The following is a 19,121-nucleotide window of genomic DNA, read 5'->3' as shown; positions in this document are numbered from 1 at the left end:
TCCAGTGCTCTGCACACAGTAAGCGCTCAATAAATACGATTGAATGAATGAATGAATGAAATCCCACCTCCACCAACTGTCAGCTGTGTGACTTTGGGCAAGCCACTTCACTTCTCTGAGCCTCAGCTCCCTCATCTGGAAAATGGGGATGAAAACTGTGAGCCCCCCATGGGACAACCTGATCACCTTGTCACCTCCCCAGTGCTTAGAACAGTGCTTGGCACATAGTAAGCGCTTAATAAATGCCATTATTATTATTAGACTGTGAGCCCACTGTCGGGTAGGGACCGTCTCTATATGTTGCCAACTTGGACTTCCCAAGCGCTTAGTACAGTGCTCTGCACACAGTAAGCGCTCAATAAATACGATTGAAAGAATGAATGAAATCCCAGCTCCACCAACTGTCAGCTGTGTGACTTTGGGCAAGCCACTTCACTTCTCTGGGCCTCAGTTCCCTCATCTGGAAAATGGGGATGAAAACTGTGAGCCCCCAATGGGACAACCTGATCACCTTGTCACCTCCCCAGTGCTTAGAACAGTGCTTGGCACATAGTAAGCGCTTAATAAATGCCATTATTATTATTATTATTATTAGACTGTGAGCCCGCTGTTGTGTAGGGACCGTCTCTATATGTTGCCAACTTGGACTTCCCAAGTGCTTAGTACAGTGCTCTGCACACAGTAAGTGCTCAATAAATACGATTGAATGAATGAATGAATGAATGAAATCCCAGCTCCACCAACTGTCAGCTGTGTGACTTTGGGCAAGCCTCTTCACTTCTCTGGGCCTCAGTGACCTCAACTGGAAAATGGGGATGAAGACTGTGAGCCCCCCGTGGGACAACCTGATCACCTTGTAACCTCCCCAGCGCTTAGAACAGTGCTTGGCACATAGTAAGAGCTTAATAAATGCCGTCATTATTATTATTATTGTTATTTGGGTAAGTCACTTCACTTCTCTGTGCCTCAGTGACCTCAACTGGAAAATGGGGATGAAGACTGTGAGCCCCCCGTGGAACAGCCTCATCACCTTGTAACCTCCCCTGTGCTTAGAACAGTGATTTACACATAGTAAGTGCTTAATAAATGCCATCAATATTATTATTATTATTATTATTATTTGGGTAAGTCACTTCACTTCTCTGGGCCTCAGTGACCTCAACTGGAAAATGGGGATTAAGATTGTGAGCCTGACAGGGGACAACCTGATCACCTTGTAACCTCCCCTGCGCTTAGAACAGTGCTTTGCACATAGTAAGTGCTTAATAAATGCCGTCATTATTATTATTATTATTATTTGGGTAAGTCACTTCACTTCTCTGTGCCTCAGTGTCATCTGGAAAATGGGGATTAAGACTGTGAGCCTGACAGGGGACAACCTGATCATCTTGTAACCTCCCCTGCGCTTAGAACAGTGCTTTCCACATAGTAAGGGCTTAATAAATGCCATCATTATTATTATTATTATTATTATTATTTGGGTAAGTCACTTCACTTCTCTGGACCTCAGTGACCTCATCTGGAAAATGGGGATTAAGATTGTGAGCCTGACAGGGGACAACCTGATCACCCTATAACCTCCCCTGCACTTAGAACAGTGCTTTGCACATAGTGCTTACTTAATAAATGCCGTCATTATTATTATTATTATTATTATTATTATTATTATTATTATTTGGGTAAGTCGCTTCACTTCTCTGGACCTCAGTGACCTCAACTGGAAAATGGGGATGAAGACTGTGAGCCCCCTGGGGGGCAACCTGATCACCTTGTAACCTCCCCAGTACTTAGAAGAGTGCTTTGCACATAGTAAGCGCTTAATAAATTCCATCGTTATTATTATTAAAGAAACTGATGTGAAAAATTCGACTTTTGTGATTGAGAAAGGCTTAATTTTCCTTGAGCCCAAAGCTCCTCCCGGAGTGCCTTGCTTGGTCCCGGGGTGGCCCCGCTGTTGGGTAGGGACCGTCTCTATATCAATCAATCAATCAATCGTATTTATTGAGCGCTTACTATGTGCAGAGCACTGTACTAAGCGCTTGGGAAGTACAAATTGGCAACACATAGAGACAGTCCCTACCCAACAGTGGGCTCACAGTCTAAAATGTTGCCAACTTGTACTTCCCAAGCGCTTAGTACAGTGCTCTGCACACAGTAAGCGCTCAATAAATGCGATTGAATGAATGAATACGATTGAATGAATGAATGAATGAATGGGAGTTAGAAGGATCTGGGTTCTAGTCCCAGCTCCGCCACTTGCCTGCTGTGTGACCCTGGGCAAGTCACTTGACTTCTCTGGGCCTCAGTTCCCTCCTCTGTCAAATGGGGATGAAGACCGTGAGCCCTCCGTGGGACAACCTGATCACCTTGTAACCTCCCCAGCGCTTAGAACAGCGCTTTGCGTTGTAAGCGCTTAATAAGCGCCATTGTTATGATTATTATAGGAGCAGCGTGGCTCAGTGGAAAGAGCCCGGGCTCGGGAGTCAGAGGTCGTGAGTTCTAATCCCGGCTCCGCCGCTGGTCTGCTGTGTGACCTTGGGCGAGTCGCTTCGCTTCACTTCTCTGGGCCTCAGTGACCTCATCTGTCAAATGGGGATGAAGACTGTGAGCCCCACGGGGGACAACCTGATCACCTTGTAACCTCCCCAGCGCTTAGAACAGCACTTTGCACATAGTAAGCGCTTAATAAATGCCATTATTATTATTATTATTATTATTATTATTACTATAGGAGCAGCACAGCTCAGCGGAAAGAGCCCGGGCTCAGGAGGTCATGAGTTCTAATCCCGGCTCCGCCGCTGGTCTGCTGTGTGACCTTGGGCAAATTGCTTCACTTCTCTGGACCTCAGTGACCTCATCTGTCAAATGGGGATGAAGACTGTGAGCCCCACAGGGGACAACCCCATCATAATAATAATGGCATTTATTAAGCACTTACTATGTGCAGATCACTGTTCTAAGTGCTGGGGGGATACACAGTAATCAGGTTGTCCCCCGTGGGGCTCACAGTCTTCATCCCCATTTTGCAGATGAGGGAACTGAGGCCCAGAGAATAATAATAATAATAATAATAATAATAATGGCATGGAAGCTGGCCTGCCCACTGCGTGAGCCCACTCTCCGGAGCGCTCCACCCTTCCCTCCCGCCGGGACCGCCGGACCAAGCCGTCGCGACACCACTGTCGACGCCACCCGGCCTATAGCCGCGCCACATGGAAGCCGGCCTGCCCACCGCGTGAGCCCACTCTCCGGAGCGCTCCTCCCTTCCCTCCCGCCAGGACCGCCAGACGAAGCCGTCGAAGCTGCCATCGATGCTGCCGTCGCCGCCGCCCAAACTATAGCCGTGCCACGGGGAAGCCGGATGAAGCCATCGACGCTGTCCAGCCTATAGCCTCGCCACGTGGAAGCCGGCCTGCCCACCGCATGAGCCCACTCTCCGGAGCGCTCCTCCCTTCCCTCCCGCTGGGACCGCCGGAGCAAGCCATTGACGCCGCCCTCGACGCCATCCGGCCAATAGCCGCACCACGTGGAAGCCGGCCATCCCACTGCGTGAGCTCACTCTCCGGAGCGCTCCTCCCTTCCCTCCCATCATGGCCACCCACCGGACAAAGCCGTCGATGCCGCCGTCGACACCGTCCGGCCTATAGCCGCGCCACGTGGAAGCCGGCCTGCCCACCGCGTGAGCCCACTCTCCGGAGCGCTCCTCCCTTCCCTCCCATCATGGCCACTGGACGAAGCCGTCGATGCCACTGTCGACGCCGTCCAGCCTATAGCTGTGCCACGTGGAAGCCGGCCTGCCCACCGTGTGAGCCCACTCTCCGGAGCGCTCCTCCCTTCCCTCCCGCCGGGACCGCCGGACCAAGCCGTTGATGCCGCCCTTGACGCCGTCCAGCCTATAGCCACGCCATGTGGAAGCCGGCCTGCCCACCACGTGAGCCCACTCTCCGGAGCGCTCCCCCTTTCCTTCTCGCCAGGACCGCCAGACGAAGCCGTCGACGCCATCGTTGACGCCGTCCAGCCTATAGCCGCGCCATGTGGAAGCCGGCCTGCCCACCGCGTGAGCCCACTCTCCGGAGCGCTCCTCCCTTCCCTCCCACCACGGCCGCCGGACGAAGCTGTCAACGCTGCCGTCGACGCCACCCAGCCTATAGCCGTGCCACGGGGAAGCCGGACGAAGCCGTCGACGCCGCCCTCAACACCGTCCTGCCTATAGCCGCGCCACGTGGAAGCCGGCCTACCCACCGCATCAGCCCATTCTCCGGAGCGCTCCTCCCTTCCCTCCCATCATGGCCACCGGACAAAGCCGTCGATGTCGCTGTCGACGCCGTCCGGCCTATAGCCGTGCCACGTGGAAGCCGGCCTGCCCACCGCGTAAGCCCACTCTCCGGAGCGCTCCTCCCTTCCCTCCCACCACGGCCGCTGGACGAAGCCATCTATGCCGCCGTCGACGCCATCCGGCCTATAGCCATGCCACGTGGAAGCTGGCCTGCCCACCACGTGAGCCCACTCTCCGGAGCGCTCCTCCCTTCCTTCTCGCCGGGACCTCCGGACGAAGCCGTCGACGCCGTCGTCGACACTGTCTGGCCTATAGCCGTGCCATGTGGAAGCTGGCCTGCCCACTGTGTGAGCCCACTCTCCAGAGCGCTCCTCCCTCCCTCTTGCCGGGACCGCCGGACGAAGCCGTAGACATCACCGTCGACGCCACCGTTGATGCCGCTCAGCCTATAGCCGTGCCACAGGGAAGCCAGACGAAGCCGTCGACGCTGCCGTCGACGCCGTCTGGCCTATAGCTGTGCCACGTGGAAGCCGGCCTGCCCACCGCGTGAGCTCACTCTCCGGAGCGCTCCTCCCTTCCCTCCCACCGGGACCGCCGGACGAAGCTGTCGATGCCGTCGTCGACGCTGTCCGGCCTATAGCCGCGCCACGTGGAAGCCGGCCTGCCCACCGCGTGAGCCCCCTCTCCGGAGCGCTCCTCCCTTCCCTCCCACCACGGCCGCCGGACGAAGCCATCAACGCCGCCGTCGACGCCGTCCAGCCTATAGCCGCACCACGTGGAAGCCGGCCTTCCCCCCGCGTGAGCCCACTCTCCGGAGCGCTCCTCACAGCCTCTCGGCGTCCGGCACGCCATTTATTCGGGGGCGCGGGGCTCTCCAGGCCCGACCGCCCGGCCCCGACGGCCCGTCGGGCCCGGAGGAGGAGGAAGAGGTGTCCAGCAGGCCGCCGCCCTCGGGGCGAAGGTCACTTCTTGTCCGTCCCGGGCCTTCTCCGCTCCTGCTGCTGCTGTCGCTTCATCTCCCAGCGCCGCAAGGCCGACTGTCCGGCCCGCCGCTCGGCCGCGTCCTGCCGGGACGGGCGGTTTTAGACCGTGAGCCCGCTGTTGGGTAGGGACCGTCTCTAGATGTTGCCAGCTTGGACTTCCCAAGTGCTTAGTACAGTGCTCTGCACACAGTAAGCGCTCAATAAATACAATTGATTGATCCCTCAAAGCCCTACTGAGAGCTCACCTCCTCCAGGAGGCCTTCCCACACTAAGCCCCTTCCTTCCTCTCCCCCTCATCCCCCTCTCCATCCCCATCTTACCTCCTTCCCTTCCCCACAGCACCTGTATATATGGATATGTGTTTGTACATATTTATTACTCTATTTATTTTACTTGTACATATCTATTCTATTTATTTTATTTTGTTAATATGTTTGGTTTTGTTCTCTGTCTCCCCCTTTTAGACTGTGAGCCCACTGTTGGGTAGGGACCGTCTCTATATGCTGCCAACTTGCACTTCCCAAGCGCTTAGTCCAGTGCTCTGCACATAGTAAGCGCTCAATAAATACGATTGATGATGATGCACACAGTAAGCACTCAATAAATACGATTGATTGATTGATTGATTGATTGATGGGGGGGTCTCCCGGGGGCCGGAGGGGCCCGGAGAGGGGGACGCCACCACCCCAGCCCCTGCCCGGCGCTCACCTGGTCCCTGGAGAGGGGCTGCAGGCGGTTCCTCGTCAGCTCCGGTTGCAGGCCGTCGAACTTGGAGCGGAACCAACGCTGGGCCTCTTCCAGACTGGCCGCGATCTAATAATAATAATAATAATAATAATAATAATAATGGCATTTATTAAGTGCTTACTATGTGCCAAGCACTGTTCTAAGCCCTGGGGGTGGATACAGTGTGATCAGGTTGTCCCCCGTGGGGCTCCCGGTCTTCATCCCCATTTTACAGCTGAGGGAACGGAGGCTCAGAGAAGTGAAAAGACTTGCCCAAGGTCACCCAGCAGACAAGTGGCGGAGCTGGGATTCGAACTCATGACCTTGGACTCCAAAGCCCAGGCTCTTTCCACGGAGCCACGCGGCTTCTCGATAGGAGCAGCCCCCTTTTAGACCGTGAGCCCACTGTTGGGTAGGGACCGTCTCTAGATGTTGCCAGCTTGGACTTCCCAAGCGCTTAGTACAGTGCTCTGCACACAGTAAGTGCTCAATAAATACGATTGATTGATTGATTGATTGATTGATTGATTGATTGGCACATGTTTTATTGTCCATTCATAGGCCCTACTGAGAGCTCACCTCCTCCAATCAATCAATCAATCAATCAATCGTATTTATTGAGCGCTTACTGTGTGCAGAGCACTGTACTAAGCGCTTAGCAGGCGGCCTTCCCACACTGAGCCCCCTCCCCATCCCCCCCGCCCTACCACCTTCCCTTCCCCACAGCACCTCGTGTCTGTACGGATTTATTACTCTATTTATTGATTTATTTTACTTGTACATATCTATACTATTTATTTTATTCCATTAATATGTTTGTTGGTGTTCTCGGTCTCCCCCTTCTACACTGTGAGCCCGCAGTTGGGTAGGGACTGTCTCTATGTGTTGCCGACTTGTACTTCCCAAGCGCTTAGTACAGTGCTCTGCACACAGTGAGCGCTCAATAAATACGATTGAATGAATTCACTCATTCATTTATTCAATCGTATTTATAGAGCGCTTACTGCGCAGACACTGTACTAAGCACTTGGGAAGTACGTATTTATTACTCTTATTTGTACATATTTATTCTATTTTGTTAATATGTTTTGTCTTGTCGTCTGTCTCCCCCTTCTAGCCTGTGAGCCCACTGTTGGGTAGGGACCGTCTCTAGATGTTGCCAACTTGGACTTCCCAAGCGCTTAGTACGTTGCTCTGCACACAGTAAGCGCTCAATAAATACAATTGATTGATTAATACAGTGCTATGCACACAGTGAGTGCTCAATAAATACGATTGAATGAATGAATGAATGAATGAATTCAATCGTATTTATTGAGTGCTTATTGCGCAGAGCACTTTACTAAGCGCTTGGGAAGTGCGTATTTATTAGTCTTATTTGTACATATTTATTCTATTAATTTAATTTTGTTAATATGTTTTGTTTTGTTCTCTGTCTCCCCCTTCTAGACGGTGAGCCCACTGTTGGGTCGGGATCGTCTCTATATGTTGCCGACTTGGACTTCCCAAGCGCTTAGTACAGGGCTCTGCACACAGTAAGCGCTCAATAAAGACGATTGAATGAATGAAAGTTGGCAATTTAATAATCATAATAATGACAGGATTTGTTAAGCACTTACTATGTGCAAAGCACCGTTCATGTATTCATTCAATCATATTTATTGAGCGCTTACTGTGTGCAGAGCACTGTACTAAGCGCCTGGGAAGTACAAGTCGGCAACATCTAGAGACGATCCCGACCCAACAGTGGGCTCACAGTCTAGAAGTCTAAGCGCTGGGGAGGTTACAAGGTGATCAGGTTTTCCCCCGGGGGGCTCACAGTCTTCATCCCCATTTTCCAGATGAGGGAACTGAGGCCCAGAGAAGTGAAGTGACTTGCCCAGGGTCACACAGCAGGCAAGGGGCAGAGTCAGGATTAGAACCCATGACCTCTGACTCCAAAGCCCGGGCTCTTCCCACTGAGCCACGCTGCTTCTCAATTGTTTTGTTGTCTGTCTCCCCCTCCTATTCATTCAGTCATCCAATCGTATTTATTCACTCATTCATCCAATCGTATTTATTGAGCGCTTACTGTGCAGAGCACTGGACTAAGCGCTTGGGAAGTACAAGTTGGCAATTTAATAATCATGATAATGATTCTAGACTGTGAGCCCACTGTTGGGTAGGGACCGTCTCTATATGTTGCCAGCTTGGACTTCCCAAGCGCTTAGTACAGTGCTCTGCACACAGTAAGCACTCAATAAATACGAAGGAATGAATGATGGCATTTATTAAGCCCTTACTATGTGCAAAGCACTGTTCTAAGCGCTGGGGAGGTTACAAGGTGATCAGGTTGTCCCACATGGGGCTCACAGTCTTAATCCAGCGCTTAGAACGATGCCTTGCACATAGCAAGCGCTTAATAAATGCCATCATCATTATTATTATTAATCCCCATTTTCCAGATGAGGGAACTGAGGCCCAGAGAAGGGAAGTGACTTACCCAAAGTCACACAGCTGGCAATTGGCGGAGCCGGGATTTGAACTGGATTGACGATGGAGCCAAGATTGGAGAAGCAGTGTGGTTCCGTGGAAAGAGCCCGGGCTTGGGAGTCAGAGGTCATGGGTTCAAATCCTGCCTGGTTCAAATCCCGGCTCCGCCACTTGTCAGCTGGGTGACTTTGGGCAAGTCACTTGCCTTCTCTGGGCCTCAGTTCCGTCATCTGTAAAATGGGGATGAAGCACCTTGTAACGTCCCCAGAGCTTAGAACGGTGCTTTACACGTAGTAAGTGCTTAATAAATGCCTTCATTATTATTATTATTATTACCTTGTATTCTCCTAGTGTTTAGAACAGTGCTTGGCACATAGTAAGTGCTTAATAAATGCCTTCATTATTATTATTATTATTATTATTACCTTATTTTCCCTCAGCGTTTAGAACAGTGCTTGGCACATAGTAAGCGCTTAACAAATACCCTCATTATTATTATCATTGTTATTATTGTTATTATTATTATTATTATTTGAACCCATAACCTCTGACTCCAAAGCCCGGGCTCTTTCCACTGAGCCACGCTGCTTCTCCTGTACCGACTTGTCCTTCCCAAGTGCGTGGCTCAGTGGAAAGAGCCCGGGCTTTGGAGTCAGAGGTCATGGGTTCAAATCCCGACTCCGCCACTTGTCAGCTGGGTTACTTTGGGCAAGTCACCTCCCTTCTCTGGGCCTCAGTTCCCTCATCTGTCAAATGGGGATGAAGACTGGGAGACCCCCGTGAGACAACCTGATCACCTTGTAACCTCCCCAGTGCTTAGAACGGTGCTTGGCACATAGTAAGCGCTTAATAAATGCCTTCATTATTATTATTATTACCTTGTATTCCCCCAGCGTTTAGAACAGTGCTTGGCACACAGTAAGCACTTAACTCTCCCCCTCGTCCCCCTCTCCATCCCCCTCAACTTACCTCCTTCCCTTCCCCACAGCACCTGTATATATGTATATATGTTTGTACATATTTATTACTCTATTTTATTTGTACATGTCTATTCTATTTATTTTATTTTGTTAGTATGTTTGGTTTTGTTCTCTGTCTCCCCCTTTTAGACTGTGAGCCCACTGTTGGGTAGGGACCGTCTCTAGATGTTGCCAACTTGGACTTCCCAAGCGCTTAGTCCAGTGGTCTGCACACAATAAGCGCTCAATAAATACAATTGATTGATTGATTAAAAATACCCTCATTATTATTATTATTTGAACCCACGACCTCTGACTCCAAAGCCCGGGCTCTTTCCACTGAGCCACGCTGCGTCTCTGGTAATAATAATAATAATAATAATAATGGCATTTATTAAGCGCTTACTATGTGCAAAGCACTGTTCTAAGCGCTGGGGAGATTACAAGGTGATCAGGTTGTCCCACATGGGGCTCACAGTCTTCATCCCCATTTTACAGATGAGGGAACTGAGGCGCAGAGAGGTGAAGTGACTTGCCCGAAGTCACACAGCTGACAAGTGACGGAGCCGGGATTTGTACTGGTACTGACTTGTCCTTCCCAGGCGCTTAGTCCAGTGCTCTGCACATAGTAAGTGCTCAATAAATACAACTAAAGGAATGAATGATGGTGGAGGGACCCCGGTGGGTGGGTGGGCCCCCCTCCCGTGGTCCCCCGGCCTGGGCCCACCTCCTCCGACTCGGCGCGGGCTTCTCTCAGTTTATGTTCTGTGGCCTCCTTGCACTTCTTCAGGGTCCGAACTGTGTCCTCCAGGCCCTGTGGGCGGACGACAAGAGACTCTTCGTCCTCCCCTCTGCTCGTTCATTCCGTCGCAGTATTTCATAAGCGCTCAGTACAGTGCTCTGCGCACAGTGAGCGCTCAACAAAGGCGATTGAGTGAATGAATGAATAGTAATAATAATAATGACGATGAGGATGATGCTGATGAGGATGGCACCTATTGACAGTAAGTGCTCAATAAATACCATGGAATGAATGAATGAATAGTAATAATGATCGATCAATCGTATTTATTGAGCGCTGACTGTGTGCAGAGCACTGGACTAAGCGCTTGGGAAGTCCAAGTTGGCAACATACAGAGACGGTCCCTACCCGACAGTGGGCTCACAGTCTAAAAGAGGGGGACAGAGAACAAAACCAAACATACTACCAAAATGAAATAAATGCAATAGATACATACAAGTAAAATAAATAGAGTAATAAATATGTACGAACATATATATACATATATACAGGTATGTATATACCTGTGATGGCACTTATTGGCAGTAAGTGCTCAATAAATACGATTGAGTGAATGAATGGATAGTAAGAATAATAATGATGATGGTGATGGTGATGACAGCACTTATTGGCAGTAAGTGCCCAATAAATATGATGGAATGAATGAGTGAATAGTAATAATGATGATGATGATGATGATGATGGCACTTATTTGCAGTAAGTGCTCAATAAATACGATGGAATGAATGAATGAATAGTAATAATAATAATGATGATGATGATGATGATGATGATGGCACCTATTAGCAGTAAGTGCTCAATAAATATGATGGAATGAATGAATGAATAGTAATAATGATGATGATGATGATGATGATGATGATGGCACTTTTGGGCGGTAAGTGCTCAAAAAATACGATTAAGTGAATGAATGAATAGTAATAATGATGATGATGATGATGATGATTGATGATGATGATGATGGCACTTATTGGCAGTAAGTGCTCAATAAATATGATGGAATGAATGAATGAATAGTAATAGTAATAATAATGATGATGATGATGGCACTTATTGGCAGTAAGTGCTCAATAAATATGATGGAATGAATGAATGAATAGTAATAATAATAATGATGATGATGATGATGATGATGATGATGGCACCTATTAGCAGTAAGTGCTCAATAAATATGATGGAATGAATGAATGAATAGTAATAATGATGATGATGATGATGATGGCACTTTTGGGCGGTAAGTGCTCAATAAATACGATTAAGTGAATGAATGAATAGTAATAATGATGATGATTGATGATGATGATGATGGCACTTATTGGCAGTAAGTGCTCAATAAATATGATGGAATGAATGAATGAATAGTAATAGTAATAATGATGATGATGATGGCACTTATTGGCAGTAAGTGCTCAATAAATATGATGGAATGAATGAATGAATAGTAGTAATAATAATAATATGATGATGATGATGATAATGATGGCACTTATTGGCAGTAAGTGCTCAATAAATATGATGGAATGAATGAATGAATAGTAATAATGATGATGATGATGATGATGATGATGATGATGATGACGATGATGGCACTTTTGGGTGGTAAGTGCTCAATAAATACGATTGAGTGAATGAATGAATAGTAATAATAATGATGATGATGATGATGATGATGATGATGATGGCACTTATTGGCAGTAAGTGCTCAATAAATATGATGGAATGAATGAATGAATAGTAATAGTAATAATGATGATGATGATGATGATGGCACTTATTGGCAGTAAGTGCTCAATAAATACGATGGAATGAATGAATGGTAATAATGATGATGATGATGATGGCATTTCTTGTCAGTAAGCGCTCAATAAATATGATTGAATGAAAGAATGAATAATAATAATGGTGATGATGATGATGATGATGGCATTAATTGGCAGTAAGTGCTCAATAAATGTGATTGAATGAAAGAATGAATAATGATGATGATGATGATGATGATGGCATTAATTGGCAGTAAGCGCTCAATAAATACGATTGAATGAGTGAATGAATAGTAATAATAATGATGATGATGGCATTTGTTGGCAGTAAGTGCTCAATGACTATGATTGAATGAATGAATGAATAGTAATAATAATGATGATGGCATTTGTTGGCAGTAAGTGCTCAATAAATACAATTGAATGAGTGAATGAATCATAATAATGAAGATGATGATGATGATGGCATTACTTGGCAGTAAGCGCTCAATAAATACGATTGAATGAGTGAATGAATAGTAACGATGATGATGATGATGATGGCATTTGTTGGCAGTAAGTGCTCAATAAATACGATTGAATGAATAGTAATAATAATGATGATGATGGCATTTCTTGTCAGTAAGCACTCAATAAATGTGATTGAATGAAAAAATGAATAATAATAATAATGATGATGATGATGATGATGGCATTAATTAGCAGTAAGCACTCAACAAATACGATTGAGTGAATGAATAGTGATGATGATGGCATTTGTTGGCAGTAAGTGCTCAATAAATACGACTGAATGAATGAATGAATAGTAATAATAATAATGATGATGATGATGATGATGATGGTATTTTTTGGCAGTAAGTGCTCAATAAATACGATTAAATGAGTGAATGAATAGTAATAATGATGATGATGGCATTTGCTGGCAGTAAGCGCTCAATAAATGCAATTGACTGAATGAATGAATAGTAATAATTATGATGATGATGATGATGATGGCATTTATTGGCAGTAAGCGCTCAATAAATACAATTGATTGAATGAATTAATAGTAATGATGATGATGATGATGATGATGATGGCATTTATTGGCAGTAAGCACTCAATAAATACGATTGTATGAATGAATAGTAATAATAATTATGATGACAGTGATGATGATGGCATTTGAGAAGCAGTGTGGCTCAGTGGAAAGAGCCCGGGCTTTGGAGTCAGAGGTCATGGGTTCAAGTCCTGGCTCCGCCACGTGTCAGCTGGGTGACTTTGGGCAATTCACTTCACTTCTCTGGGCCTCACTTACCTCATTTGTAAAATGAGGATTAAGACTGTGAGCCCCCCGTGGGACAACCTGATCACGCTGTAACCTCCCCAGTGCTTAGAACAGTGCTTTGCACATAATAAGTGCTTAATAAGTGCCATTATTATTATTAGTTGGCAGTAAGTGCTCAATAAATACGACTGACTGAATGAATGAATAGTAATAATAAGGATGATGATGATGATGATGGCATTTATTGGCAGTAAGTGCTCAATAAATACGATTGAATGAGTGAATGAATAGTAATAATGATGATGGTGGCATTTGTTGGCAGTAAGTGCTCAATAAATATTATTGACTGAATGAATGAATAGTAATAATGATGATGATGGCATTTGTTGGCAGTAAGTGCTCAATAAATACGATTGAATGGGTGAATAAATAGTAATAATAATGATGATGGCATTTGTTCGCAGTAAGTGCTCAATAAATACGATTGAATGAGTGAATGAATAGTAATAATAATGATGATGATGGCATTTGTTGGCAGTAAGTGCTCAATAAATACGATTGAATGAATGAATGAATAGTAATAATAATGATGATGGCATTTGTTGGCAGTTAGTGCTCAATAAATAATAATGATGATGACGATGATGATGGCATTTGTTGGCAGTAAGCATTCAATAAATATGATTGAATAAATGAATAGTGATAATGATGATGATGATGATGATGACGATGATGATGGCATTTGTTGGCAGTAAGCGCTCAATAAATACGATTGAATGAATGAATGAATAGTAATAATAATAATAATAATGATGATGATGGCATTTATTAAGCGCCTACTATGTGCCAAGCACTGTTCTAAGCGCTGGAGAGGTTACAAGGTGATCAGGTTGTCCCACAGGGGGCTCACAGTCTTAATCCCCATTTTCCAGATGAGGGAACTGAGGCTCAGAGAAGTTAAGTGACTTGCCCAGCTGACAAGTGTCAGAGCCGGGATTTGAACCCATGACCTGTGATTCCAAAGCCCGGGCTCTTTCTACTAAGCCACTCTGCTTCTCAATTAAGCTCTTCTCTATTTATTAAGTGCTCACTATGTGCAAAGCACTGTCCTAAGCGCTGGGGAGGTTACAAGGTGATCAGGTTGTTCCACGGGCAGTCTTCATCCTCATTTTTTACAGATGAGGGAACTGAGGCCCAGAGAAGTGAAGTGACTTGCCCAAAGTCACCCAGCTGACAATTGGCGGAGCCGGGATTTGAACCCATGACCTCTGACTCCAAAGCCTGGGCTGTTTCCACCGAGCCACGCTGCTTCTTCTCCTCTGTTCATTCATTCCTTCATATTTAATAAGCGCTTAGTCCAGTGCTCTACACACAGTAAGCGCTCAATAAATATGATTGAATGAATGAATGAATAGTAATAGTAATAATAATAATAATAATAATAATAATAATGGTATTTGTTAAGCGCTTACTACGTGCTGAGCGCTGTTCGAAGCACTGAGGTAAATACAAGGTGATCAGGTTGTCCCCTGTGGGGCTCACAGTCTTTATCCCCATTTTACAGATGAGGGAACTGAGGCCCGGAGAAGTGAAGCGGCTTGCCCAAAGTCACACGGCTGACAGGTGGCGGAGCCGGGGTTAGTAGTGGTCATTATGGCATTTGTTTTGTGCTTACTATGTGCTAGGCACTGTGCTAAGCACTGCGGTGGGTACAAACAGATCGGGTTGGACACAGGCCCTGTCCCCCGTGGGGCTCCCAGTCTCCATCCCCATTTTACAGATGAGGAAACTGAGGCCTAGAGAAGTGAAGTGACTTGCCCAAAGTCACCCAGCTGACAAGTGCGGCGTGGCTCAGAGGAAATGGCTTGGGCTTGGGAGTCAGAGGTCATGGGTTCTAATCCCGGCTCCGCCGCTTGTCAGCCGGGTGACTGGGCAAGTCTCTTCACTTAGCCTAGAGAGCGTGGCTCAGTGGAAAGAGCCCGGGCTTTGGAGTCAGAGGTCATGGGTTCAAATCCCAGCTCTGCCAGTTGTCAGCTGTGTGACTTTGGGCAAGACACTTCACTTCTCTGGGCCTCAGTGACCTCATCTGTAAAATGGGGATTAAGACTGTGAGCCCCCCGAGGGACAACCTGATCAACTTGTAACCTCCCCAGTGCTTAGAACAGTGATTTGCACATAGTAAGCACTTAATAAATGCCATTATTATTATTATTATTCTCTGGGCCTCAGTTCCCTCATCTGGAAAAGGGGGATGAAGACTGGGAGCACCACGGGGGACACCCTGATCACCTGGTGACCTCCCCAGCGCTTAGAACAGTGCTTGGCACATAGTAAGTGCTCAACAAATACCATCATTATTATTATTAAGTGGCAGAGCGGGGATTGGAACCCACCACCTCTGATTCCCAGGCCCGGGCTCTTTCCACTGAATCACCCTGATTCTCTGGTGAGCGCTTACTACGTGCAGTATTATGTTGCCGAATTGTCCTTCCTAAGCACTTAGTACAGTGCTCCGCACACAGTAAGCGCCCAATAAATATGACTGAAGGAATGAATGAGTAATAATAATAATAATGACGGCATTTATTAAGCGCTTACTATGTGCAAAGCACTGATCTAAGCGCTGGGGGGATACAAGGTGATCAGGTTGTCCCACGGGGGGCTCACAGTCTTAATCCCCATTTTAGAGATGAGGGAACTGAGGCCCAGAGAAGTTAAGTGACTTGCCCACGGTCACCCAGCTGACAATTGGTAGAGCTGGGATTTGAACCCACGACCACTGACTCCAAAGCCCGGGCTCTTTCCACTGAGCCACGCTGCTTCTCTGGTGAGCGCTTACTACGTGCAGTATTATGTTGCCGAATTGTCCTTCCTAAGCGCTTAGTACAGTGCTCTGCACACAGTAAGCGCCCAATAAATATGACTGAAGGAATGAATGAGTAATAATAATAATAATGACGGCATTTATTAAGTGCAAAGCACTGTTCTAAGCCTTGGGGGGATACAAGGTGATCAGGTTGTCCCCCGGGGGGCTCACAGTCTTCATCCCCATTGTACAGATGAGGGAACTGAGAGGCCCAGAGAAGTGAAGTGACTTGCCCAAGGTCACCCAGCTGACAATTGGAAGAGCCGGGATTTGAACCCACGACCACTGACTCCAAAGACCGGGCTCTTTCCACTGAGCCACGCTGCTTCTCTCAGAGCAGTGTACCGAGCGCCGGGGATGTCGCCCTCCGGCCCCTCACCCGGCAGCGGGATTCCAGCTCCTGCCTCAGTTTCCTCTCGGCCTCCAGGTGGGTCTCCTGCTGACGGTGGCGAGCGGCGGCGTCGTGCTGGTTCCTCGCCAGGGCCTGCAGCTCCCGCTGCAGCTCTGCCATCTCGGCCACGAAGGTCTGGATGCTGAGGGCCTGCGCGGCCGGGGCGGGCACCAGGGTGGCATTGATGGTGGCATTTCAGAATAACGATGGCCTTTGCCCAGTTTGGGGTGGTGATTTGGTGGCATGTCAGAATAACGGTGGCGTATGTTCAGTTTGGGGTGGTCTTTTGGTGGCATTTCATAATATAGATGGCCTTGGTCCAGTTAGGTGTGGATTTTGGGTGGCGTTTCATAATAACGGTGGCGTCGGTCCGGTTTGGGGTGGTTTTTTGGTGGCATTTCATAATAATGTCAACTTGGGGCATTTTTTCGGTGGCATTTCATAATAACAATGGCGTTGGTCCAGTTGGGGGTGGTTTTTTGGTGGCATTTCATAATAACGATGGCGTCTGTCCAGTTTGGGGTGGTTTTTTTCGGTGGCATTTAATAATACTAATGGCGTTTGTTCAGTTTGGGGTGGTTTTTTTCGGTGGCATTTAATAATACTAATGGCGTTTGTTCAGTTTGGGGTGGTTTTTGGGTGGCATTTCATAGTAACGATGGCGTTTGTCCAGTTTGGGGAGGTTTTTTGGTGGCATTTCATAATAAAGATGGCATTTGTCCAGTTTGGGGTGGGTTTTTGGTGGCATTTCATAATAATGGTGGCATTTGTTCAGTTTGGGGTGGCTTTTTGGTGGCATTTCATAATAACGATGGCATTTGTTCAGTTTGGGATGGCTTTTTGGTGGCATTTCATAATAACGATGGCGTTTGTCCAGTTTGGGGTGGTTTTTTTGGTGGCATGTAATAATACTAATGGCGTTTGTTCAGTTTGGGGTGGTTTTTTGGTGGCATTTCATAATAATGGTGGCGTTTGTTCAGTTTGGGATGGCTTTTTGGTGGCATTTCATAGTGACGATGGCGTTTGTCCAGTTTGGGGTGGGTTTTTTTGGTGGCATTTAATAATACTAATGGCGTTTGTTCAGTTTGAGAGGGGGGTTTGGGTGGCATTTCATAATAATGGTGGCGTTTGTTCAGTTTGGGGAGGTTTTTTGGTGGCATTTCATAATAAAGATGGCATTTGTCCAGTTTGGGGTGGGTTTTTGGTGGCATTTCATAATAATGGTGGCATTTGTTCAGTTTGGGATGGCTTTTTGGTGGCATTTCATAATAACGATGGCGTTTGTCCAGTTTGGGGTGGGTTTTTTTGGTGGCATTTACTAATACTAATGGCGTTTGTTCAGTTTGGGGTGGTTTTTGGGTGGCATTTCATAATAATGGTGGCGTTTGTTCAGTTTGGGATGGCTTTTTGGTGGCATTTCATAGTAACGATGGCGTTTGTCCAGTTTGGCGTGGTTTTTTTTTGGTGGCATTTAATAATATTAATGGCGTTTGTTCAGTTTGGGGTGGTTTTTGGGTGGCATTTCATAATAATGGTGGCATTTGTTCAGTTTGGGGTGGCTTTTTGGTGGCATTCTATAATAATGATGGCGTTTGTCCAGTTTGGGGTGGTTTTTTCGTGGCATTTCATAACAATGATGGCGTTTTGGTCCAGTTGGGGGTGGTTTTTGGTGGCATTTCTTAATAATGTCAACTTGGGCATTTTTGTGGTGGCATTTCATAATAACAATGGCGTTGGTCCAGTTGGGGTGGTTTTTTGGTGGCATTTAATAATACTAATGGCGTTTGTTCAGTTTGGGGTGGCTTTTGGTGGCATTTCATAATAATGGTGGCGTTTGTTCAGTTTGGGGTGGCTTTTTGGTGGCATTTCATAATAATGATTGCATTTGTCCAGTTTGCGGTGGTTTTTTGGTGGCATTTCATAACAATGATGGCGCTTTGGTCCAGTTAGGGGTGGTTTTTTGGTGGCATTTCATAATAATGGTGGCGTTTGTTCAGTTTGGGGTGGCTTTTTGGTGGCATTTCATAATAACGATGGCATTTGTTCAGTTTGGGGTGGCTTTTGGGTGGCATTTCATAATAACGATGGCGTTTGTCCAGTTTGGGGTGGTTTTTTTGGTGGCATTTAATAATACTAATGGCGTTTGTTCAGTTTGGGGTGGTTTTTTGGTGGCATTTCATAATAATGGTGGCGTTTGTTCAGTTTGGGATGGCTTTTTGGTGGCATTTCATAGTAACGATGGCGTTTGTTCAGTTTGGGGTGTTTTTTTTGGTGGCATTTAATAATACTAATGGCGTTTGTTCAGTTTAGGGGGGGTTGGGTGGCATTTCATAATAATGGTGGCATTTGTTCAGTTTGGGGTGGCTTTTTGGTGGCATTTCATAATAATGATGGCGTTTGTCCAGTTTAGGGTGGTTTTTGGGTGGCATTTCATAATAACGATGGTGTTTTGGTCCAGTTGGGGGTGGTTTTTTGGTGGCATTTCATAATAATGGTGGCATCTGTTCAGCAAGGAGTCGTTTTTTGGTGGCATTTCATAATAATGGTGGCATTTTCTCAGTTTGGGGTGTTTTATTGTGGCATTTCATAATAATGATGGCATTTGTCCAGTTTGGGGTG

General features: G+C 46.7%; 1 protein-coding gene across 1 annotated transcript in view; it reads right to left on the bottom strand.

Moving 5' to 3' along the window:
* Window positions 1-5,109: 5,109 nt before the first annotated feature.
* Window positions 5,110-19,121, bottom strand: part of CCDC150 (coiled-coil domain containing 150) — a 41,381-nt gene continuing 27,369 nt past the window's right edge. The window contains exons 8-11 of the mRNA XM_038749562.1: window positions 16,491-16,652; window positions 10,144-10,230; window positions 5,968-6,072; window positions 5,110-5,340 (exon numbers count right to left, since the gene is read on the bottom strand). Of these exons, the coding sequence (XP_038605490.1) occupies window positions 5,239-5,340; window positions 5,968-6,072; window positions 10,144-10,230; window positions 16,491-16,652 (456 nt within the window). The 3' untranslated portion in view covers window positions 5,110-5,238. The remainder of the gene's footprint in view (window positions 5,341-5,967; window positions 6,073-10,143; window positions 10,231-16,490; window positions 16,653-19,121) is intronic.

The sequence above is a fragment of the Tachyglossus aculeatus genome, chromosome 7 (assembly GCF_015852505.1).
Source record: "Tachyglossus aculeatus isolate mTacAcu1 chromosome 7, mTacAcu1.pri, whole genome shotgun sequence".
In the NCBI taxonomy this organism is placed as follows: Eukaryota; Metazoa; Chordata; class Mammalia; order Monotremata; family Tachyglossidae; genus Tachyglossus; species Tachyglossus aculeatus.
Note: the sequence above shows the minus strand (reverse complement) of the source record. Positions and strands in the feature narration are given on the sequence as shown.